The 9,146-nt window shown below is 40.9% G+C and overlaps 2 protein-coding genes across 2 annotated transcripts; one reads left to right on the top strand and one right to left on the bottom strand.

Annotated features, from left to right (window-relative positions):
• The first annotated feature begins 451 nt into the window (after window positions 1-451).
• On the top strand, window positions 452-2,268 carry LOC119646636. The gene is made up of 2 exons (XM_038047149.1): window positions 452-865; window positions 961-2,268. Exons 1-2 carry the CDS (start codon window positions 452-454, stop codon window positions 2,266-2,268), a joined length of 1,722 nt encoding a protein of 573 aa, XP_037903077.1.
• Window positions 2,269-7,476: 5,208 nt separating this feature from the next.
• Window positions 7,477-8,853, bottom strand: LOC119646306. Its single transcript, XM_038046724.1, has one exon. The coding sequence runs from the start codon at window positions 8,757-8,759 to the stop codon at window positions 7,569-7,571; it is 1,191 nt and encodes a 396-aa protein (XP_037902652.1). The 5' UTR covers window positions 8,760-8,853; the 3' UTR covers window positions 7,477-7,568.
• Between the last annotated feature and the right edge of the window lie 293 nt (window positions 8,854-9,146).

The raw sequence follows: 9,146 nt of genomic DNA, 5'->3' as shown, positions 1-9,146 counted from the left end.
TAATTCCAGGATGGATGTATAATGCAGTGTAAAATAAACGCTTATATTAAAGTTATAGAATGGGTTTTTGTCTAGTGCTACGCAATCCAGTGATACGAGCAAGAACGTAACATTATCTATTTATTCGTTAGTAGAAATAATATTGGATTATGCCTTGAGAAAGTCCATTAACATTATTCTCTTCCAGTAATGCTTCTTCATTCCAGTTGAAATAATTTGATTCCAGCTTGCATCATGAAAATCCATAATTTCATTCACATTATTAGAAGATAACGAGTTTGATGCGTTAATCTTGTTATTGAATTTGGACACGAATATTATGGGTTGAATACATTATTCAGGTGTGTCCATTGAATCGTTAATTCCAATGACAAATACGTCTCGATTCGCTTCAAGTTGAGTCCAACGGGAGAAGTGGTTAGGCTTCAGGTCGTAAAGGTTCAAGAGAAACATGTTACCACTCCTGTTGATATCTTTTATTTTCAGTAAAGATTTCTGTGAAAGTGTCAATAAAGCCAACTATATTTCTGATATCGTAGCTAACTACGAATTTCACAGTTTAGTTTTCATAGCACCTAATCACAGTGTTTTTGGCACTTTTGATCTGAATATTCTTCAAATTCCGCTAATTTATCTGACTGGTGAACTGCAAATGGAATTTGAGGATTTTCGTCACTTGGACAATCTTTTCATCGTGTTCATGAAAAATAATACGCTTCTTTCTGGGGAGAGAGTTTTTGCTCATTCGAAAAGCATCGTCAGATATGGAAAGGTGATGGTCTGGAACGTTCATGCTGAACAAGGATGTGCTCAAAGTCAATTTCAACCCATTTTCGAACTATTTTGGAAAAATTATATTTTACCGGTGAGTAATAGATCTTTTGCCTCAGGCACCCTTGCCTATACGACAAAGACAATTTTATCTATTTGTCCGTTTTCTGTACCTTATACTTTTTATAGGTAATACTAGTAAACTGGAACGAGGCTGGACTTGTAGACGTTCTTACTTATAACCCATTTCCAAAAATATCTGTTTCAAGAGTGAAAAATCAGCAATATCCTTATGAAAGGGTTCATCTGAATCTGATGGGTTTTCCAATCCGGTCATACGTAACTTCAGATGCCCCGCGAGCATTTAAATATATCAATGGACATGGAAAATTGGTGTATGCAGGATATGGTTGCAAACTGGTCTTAGCTTTCCTAAAAAAGCATAATGGAACTTTAGATGAAATCTTTTATAACGAAACAAGAAACATTGATGGCAGAGTGCTACATCGTTTGATTATGGATAAGGAGATCGACGTTACTATGCATCCATATCCATTATTTATACATGTCTTATCCTTTAGTTTTCCGGTAAATCAAATGAAAATCTGCATATTGGTACCAGCTCCTCAAGAAGTTAAAGCATCCTTATACAATATTTTGCCTTTTGAAAGTATCACTTGGTATTCCATCTTTGCGTCTATCTTCGTTTTCTTTTGCGTTCATTTAATGGTGAAACTTACATCTGGAGGAAAGATAGATTTCACCAAGGACATCATTGATAGCATAGGAGTCATCGTAATGATCACTCCGAAAATTCAAATTTATAACCGATCCTGGGAAAGTAGAGTAATTTTGGTATTCATCGGCCTTTACGGTATACTTGTAACAAACCTATATCAAACCAACCTAACCAGCTTTTACACAACGAAAGTTTACGAAGAAAAGATCGAAACAATAGAAGATATGATGAGAGTTAATATAACCATAATGGTCCCTCAAATTGAATGGATTTTCCATAGAAATTTCATTGAATCGAAGGCTTTCAAAAACCAATTTCTTCCCGTTGACCTTGCTACTTATATTGATCATCGGAATAGTTTCAACATGAGCTATGGATATGCAGCAAGTTCAGATAAGATTTTGTGGTTACTAGAACAGCAAGCGTTCTTCGAGCGCCCCGTCTTCAGGTCACCCATATATTGCTACTACCCAGCATATCTGATGATGGGCATGCAGTACATCTCGCCATATGAGGAAGCTTTGGATAGAGTTATCCTGCAATCCTATCAAGGAGGTTTACTCAAAAAGTGGTTGAAAGACTCTCTGGATGAAAGTGTGGACGCAGGCATAGTAAAAAGGAGAATTGTATTGAAGAGCAAGTTCAACCCATTAATTTTGGAGAATTTGACGTACTTTTGGATCCTTTGGGTAACTGGAATGATTTTGGCAGTAATTTGTTATTTAATAGAAATTTGCAAGAGAAAATTGAAAGATTAACTTGATTAGTGTATTTTACTTTTATATTTAGAGTTAGAGATACACAGTTTGTTGCTGCCTCACATTAAGGACAAAATAAATTTGGCAAATAAATTCCTTGGGGGAGTATTTACGAGTTTAGAGAAATGCTAACTGTAGTGAATTAGTTTCTAATTTGCAAGAAGCTAATGGGGTAGATACACATAAAGCTCCAAATCTGTAACTATAAAAACGCTTAGATTATATATTTGAAAAAGATGCAAAATATCAACATATTAAAAAATATGTAATTGTGAATTACGTTCGTCATTCTATAATATACACATATCTCATTGACTTATTGAATGCACACAAAGTAGCCTGCAATATTTCCTCGATTCAATAATATTCAGATTATTATTATTATTCTGTTAAGGGAAGTTGGATTGCGTCCTTAAAGAAGTTTTGTGTCCCTTTTACTGGTATAGTGTACCTATCATCATCCCCAACGGCACAACAACCGGTATTCGGTGTAGGCCTGCCTTAATAAGGAACTCCAGACATTCCGGTTTTGCGCCGAGGTCCACCAATTCAGTATCCCTAAAAGCTGTCTGGCTTCCTGACCTACGCCATCGCTCCATCTTAGACAGGGTCTGCCTCGTCTTCTTTTTCTACCATAGATATTACCCTTATAGACTTTCCGGGTGGGATCATCCTCATCCATACGGCTTAAGTGACCCGCCCACCGCAACACGCAGCTGGATTTTATCCACAATCTGACGGTCATGGTACTCATAGATTCCGTCGTTTTCTAGGCTACGGAATCGTCCATCCTCATGAAGGGGACCAAAAATTGTTCGGAGGATTCTTCTCTCGAACGCGATCAAGGGTTCGCACTTTTTCTTGCTAAGAACCCATGAGGACTGGTAAGATCATTGTCTTGTACAGTAAGAAATTTGACCCTATGATGAGACGTTTCGAGCAAAACAGTTTTTGTCAGCTGAAGTAGACTCTGTGGGATGGTTGCGCGGATTTCATCTTCATAGCTATAATCAGTTGTAGTCTCCTATCTTTATTCTTCTTCTTCTCGTTTGACCAGTGCGATTCGATGTTGTTCGTTCTTAAGCTGCTTCTCTAAACTTTTCTTCTTTCTTTCTTTCGCGGACACTTACGCTTATTTCAAAAACGATACAGTCGCTTGGAAATTTAGTAAGGTCGCGATATTCTCCGAAGATAGGAAACCATCAGTTCGTTTTTGTTCTGTATTTTATACTTCACGCTATTTACATTCGAATTAAGGAAATGATTTTCGTTACTAAAAGAAAAGATTACTTTAGTATTTATATTAACACAACTTTCCCGTTCACTAAATTCTTAGGTTGAATGAAATGACTCGCAATTAGCTTAATTCAACACGCGGCTGTACGCTGACAAGGCTGGAGGCAGAAGAAGGATTTCTCTCCATGTGGCTCTTTCTGCCCCCAACCAACGGCACATTCTGACCGCTAGCTCTCCACTCCCGTGGCGAGTTCTAAAAGGTGGAGAGTTCCGCGCCATCTATTTGTTCGCATTCGCAACATTCGAAATAAATTTCGAATGCTGCGAATCCTGCCGCGCCACAGTTCTTTGGTTTTTGGCGCTGATGTTGCCACCATGTACTTCGTCTTGCCTTCATCGATGTGCATCTCGGGTTTTTCTTCCCATAATATCAATATCGTCACCATAGAACAGTAGTTGGGTGCACTTGAAGAGGATGGTGCCTCTCGCATTTACAGCTGCATCGCGAATCACTTTCTTCAGGGCCAGGTTGAAGAGGACACATCATACAGCATCCTGTGTGGAATTTCCAAACCTACCATCAGGCACGTCCCAGATACGGGAACGCTCGGTGAATGCGTTATGCGTATGCAACAGGAGATGTGCGTGCATGGGCATGCCTATACGTAGGTTAGGTAATAATGCCAGGTGTCTCAAAAGAAATTTTATATTTAGTGGATCGATTAAAAAAAATGTAAGCCGTATATAGAAACAATGTTTATTAATTATTAAAATACACTTTTTGGGGATTTATTTCTTAAAAATAATATCGTCTAAATGTAGACCCTCGCGTTCTCGGCACTCATTTAATCGAACAGTAAAATTACTTATGACATCTCGGCAGGTGGACTTAGGGATGGCTGCCATTTCGTGGCGGATATTTTCTTTCAAATGCGCCAGTGAAGTTGATTTATTAGCGTAAACTTTAGATTGAAGATAACCCCATAAGAAAAAGTCCACTGGAGTTAAATCTGGACTGCGTGGAGGCCAATTTATGTCACCTCTCCGGGAGATCAATTTGCCTGAGAAAATTTCACGAACACGTGGCAAAGACATATTAGACGTGTGTGAAGTTGCTCCGTCCTGTTGGAACCATGTTCTTTGGTTATAACCAGGAAAGTTTTGCAGTTCAGGTACCAAGAAGTGGTCTAACATCCCCACATAACGCTCTGAATTCACTGCAACTGCGCGCCCCGTTTTGTCTTCAAAAAAGTAAGGGCTGATAATTCCTCGCGCCGATATTGCAGCCCATACGGTCACTTTAGGCGAATGTAGGGGTTTCTGATGTTTGCGGATTCGTTGCACTCCAGTAGCGGCAGTTCTGCTTATTTACGTGGCCATTAAGATGAAAATCGGCTTCATCCGAAAACAAAATGTTGGTAAACGTTGAAAATCGCTCAATCACTTGATTTACGAAATTAAGCCTCTGACTGGCATCTTGGGGCTTTAATTCGTGCACCGATTGAATTTTGTAGGGGTGTAGCTTTAGGTTTTTATGCATAATGCGATGTAATGATGATCTATGCACATTGAAAGCACTTGCACGCTTCCGAATTGAAAGGTTCGGGTCGTCACGAACAGACTGATTAACATTCTCCACGTTTTCTACCGTTCTTGATGACCTAGGTCGCCCGGATTTTGATTTATCCAGCGTTGTACCAGTCTCTTCAAACTTTTTAACCCAATGTCGAATGAGAGGAATGCTTGGCGCATCATTTAAGTGGCGAAAACCTCGAATACTGCAGAATCTTCTACGCGCTACAGTTGCCGAATCGCCGTTTTTGTAAGACTCTCGCACGCACAAGGCGCGATCTGCTCCCGAGAAACGCTCCATAGCAACTAAGTTCCCAAGAGCCACGCTACAGATTGACATAACCCCCGCGCCCCTCGGATACGTTGCGTTCACGCAGTAAGCTAAATAAATATAAAATTTCTTTTGAGACACCTTATGCTAATAATCGTTGGCGCAACAATCCATGTTGGATCTGGGACTTCAAGGCAGAGAGAGAGCACTTCATTCAACACCGTAACTGTACACTACAGTACACTGCACTGCAGGAGACATGTGGTCAGCATTGCGCTGGCCCGAGATTACTACTCTGATTTGAGTCAGGTGCTCATTCACAGCTGAGTCGACTGGTATCCGACATCCAGTCACGATTACAAATCCCTCTGGCACCCGTGAGATTTGAACCGCGACTTTCCGCTACGACAGCCCAGTGCTCTAACCACTTGAGCCATCCGGACAGGTTAAGTAGATGGGAAGTAAACGCCCACCCGTGGATAAAAATTGGTTATAGGAAGGACACCCAGAAATCAAACCAAATATGGAGGACGAGAAAAGTAGTTTTTTTACGGTGCAGGCCTCCAGAAACCCAGTACCGGCGGTTTTTGTGAGTTGGCAAGCGAGTTCCCGGCCGTCGATATCCAGCGACCGCAGTGCATTAGTAGTGGGAAACTTGGCTGCGTTGGCATCTAATGCTACAAGAGATCTTAGTGGAGTGGAAATGAGATCTATACCGGATCTTTTTCGGAAAGGCTCAAAACTTGAGAGGTCACCACTGAGGGCAACATTACCCCTAGGTAGTCGAGATTTTATTTTATTGGAGGAACGCATCAGTAAATTCTCTGAGTTCATTAAGCAGAGGCGGAATATCCACCAAAATATCAAGGCTCTGATACATGGCATTAAGTTGTTCTATATTAGGGCGGTAAAGGAGAAAAACGCACAAGTGTCATATGGCAAAGTCATTCAGGAGACGCAGATGACACCTCCCCAACATGGATAGAATAAATGAATCTCTTGGTGTCCAACAAGCGGCCAAGAAGAAAAAGACCTCTTCGCCCAAGAATGCTGCACTGGAGAAAGTTTCGGGTAGTTCTTTGATTACGGCCCTTACTTTGAAAAAAGGAAGAGCCTGCAGTCCGTTAGACCGGGGAAGTCGAGTAACAAACACCAGTGGCCAAATCTTAAACCTGGATAGCTGGGTGGTCTATTGCAGCTTTCCAGGAAGAGACATTCCTGGCGACTTTAGAAGGAAGTTACGACCCGAAGGGAACAGCGCCAGAAAAAGTGGGTCAGTTATGTCGAAGTGTAATTAAGGCATGCGAATCTACAACGTCGCGAAGAAAGTTTCACCACAATAGGAAACCAAACTACTGGTGGAACTAGTGTTTGCGAGCGAGAAGGCTTTGCCAAAGGACCAGAGGGAAGCTGGAACATCAGCAGTAGGAGAAGGAATACCGCGATTTTCAAAGTAGCCTTAAGAAGGCTATTCAGGAAAGTTTGCGGAATTGCTACAAGCACGGACTGTTGCTCCTAAGCTTGGTGTAGGCAGTATTTGTCCGTCGTCTTCAGTTGGCCGGACCTTCCGTAGCCTACATAACGACGAAATTCATGAGCGATACCGTGACCATCGGGTTGTGGATAAAATCCGGCTCAATAGGTTACGGTGGGCGGGCTACGTAATCCGTATGGATGAGGATGATCCCGGTGGCAAAGTCTATAAGGGCACAATATCTATGGTAGAAAAAGAAGACGAGGCAGACTCTGCCTAAGATAGAGGGAGGGCGCAGGTCAGGACGGGGGGGGGGATATCGAATTGGTGGACCTCGGCGCAAAACCGGGATGTCTGGAGTTCCTTATTAAGGCAGGCCTAGACCGGATACCGGTTGCTGTGCCGTTGATGATGATGATTCTGACTATCTTAAACACTTGCGCTCATTACAGCATTCAGTTTCCGTTTCCATTTTGTATCCACATTTGAAACCTTAACCACTACGATTGAAACAGCATCTACAAATTCTGTAAATCATTTTATATTTTCAGTTATTTTCCAGTAGTGTTAAACTCAAGGTTTTAAAAATGTTGGTATGATGGCTACCTACCCTACAGTAAACTTTGCCATTTTGAAAAGAGGAACACAGGTGCAACAATTGTGCTTCACCAAAATAAAAAGTATGATTTAAACTGAGTGATACAATAACTACTGAGTGCTGGATACTATGCATCTAGATAGATTGGTTTACATGTCATGAACAAGGTGCCCAGTTAAGGAAGTTTCAACTATAAAAGAGATCATTGACAGAATCATCCCGAAAGCCCAAAAAATCCAAAAGTATTCCAGATTCTCCAAAACCAATGGTTTGTATTTACTTCGTGACACAATCATCCTTTTTACTATACCAGCATAAACGGTATCATCAAATGTCTCCTTCAACCACTTATCTCGTAAACCTGTCTGAAAGGTCTGTAAGATCACTCTGTCCAGAGCTTCCTCGTATGGTGATAAAGGTGACATTCCGATCCTCAGACAAGTAGGTATGAAGCAATATATTGGTGGACTGAATAAAGGACGTTCAAAATATGTTTGTTGTTCTAGGAGCCACTCCATTCTATCCGAAGCTGAGACGTAACCGAAACTCGTGTTGAAATAGTTTCGATGACCAATGAAAACGGTTTCTTCAGTTGGAATAAATTGCTTTTGAAAATTCTCAGGCTCAACTGCATTCCTTAGAGGCATCCACTCGGTGTCAAGAACCATAATGGATATATTAGCTTTCATTATATCTTCTAGAGTCTCCATTCCTTTTCCATAAATTTTAATGGTATAAAGACTCGTCAGAGTGGAATGATACAGGCTTACCAGTATCAGACCGTAAGCTGCAACAAATACGAAAATGATCCTATTCTGCCAGGAACGAGTGTAAATTTCGATTTCTGGAGTCATTGCGATGATGATTCCCACGCTGCCGATAATATCTTCTACATAATTAATAGGTTTTCCTGAGGTAACCTTCACCATTAAGTGTACGAAAAAGAAAATTAAAATGGAACCGAAGATAGTGAACCAAACAGTTCTGTCAAACGGGAGAACATTGTACAGAGAAGCTGGAATTTCTTGAGGCGCTGGTACCACAACACAAACGTCAATTGGGGTGATCGGATAACTGACGGATAGTATCCCTCCCATTAATACATAAGGATGTACTGCAATATCGATTTCTCTGTCCACAAGCATACGATGTTGCACTGAGCCGTCAACAATTTTCGTTTTGTTGTAGAAAATCTCAACAAATGTTCCATTGTGTTTCTCTAGAAGGGCTAGAACCACTTTGAAGCTGTATCCTGTGTAAACTGTTTTTCCATGTCGATTGATGTATTTGAATGCTCGTGGTGCATCATTTGTTACGTACGATCGAACCGGATAACCCATTAAGTTCAAGGGAGCTTCCCTAAAGGGAAATTGTAGGTCCTCCACCCTTGAAATAGTTATGTCTGGAAACGGAGTGTAAGTGAAAACATCGACAGATCCATCTGTTCGCGTATTTACTGCAATAACCTGAAAATTTCAAATTTAAAACTATTAAAATGGTAGATAAATTAATTCATGGAAATTATAGAAATGTCTTTCGTAAAAAACGGTCAAGCAATGCATTGCAGGATAGACTGACGCGCAATTTAGCTTCCTGGGGCCAACCTGTTTCTCTCTGGGAGTGATCTATCTCTCTTCGAGGCCTGGGGCCAACCTGTTTCTCTCTGGGAGTGATCTATCTCTCTTCGAGGGTGATATGTGGGTCTCCAGAAGCCAAGCCTCTCATCT

The sequence above is a fragment of the Hermetia illucens genome, chromosome 1 (assembly GCF_905115235.1).
Source record: "Hermetia illucens chromosome 1, iHerIll2.2.curated.20191125, whole genome shotgun sequence".
Lineage (NCBI taxonomy): Eukaryota > Metazoa > Arthropoda > Insecta > Diptera > Stratiomyidae > Hermetia > Hermetia illucens.
This window is presented reverse-complemented; position numbering and strand designations above follow the sequence as displayed.

Coding starts and splice junctions, on each gene's coding strand:
- LOC119646306 (XM_038046724.1), bottom strand. CDS start 8,759: ATGGGTTATCCGGTTCGATCGTACGTAACAAATGATGCACCACGAGCA.
- LOC119646636 (XM_038047149.1), top strand. CDS start 452: ATGTTACCACTCCTGTTGATATCTTTTATTTTCAGTAAAGATTTCTGT. Junction 866..960: donor GGAAAAATTATATTTTACCG/GTGAGTAATAGA, acceptor TACTTTTTATAG/GTAATACTAGTAAACTGGAA.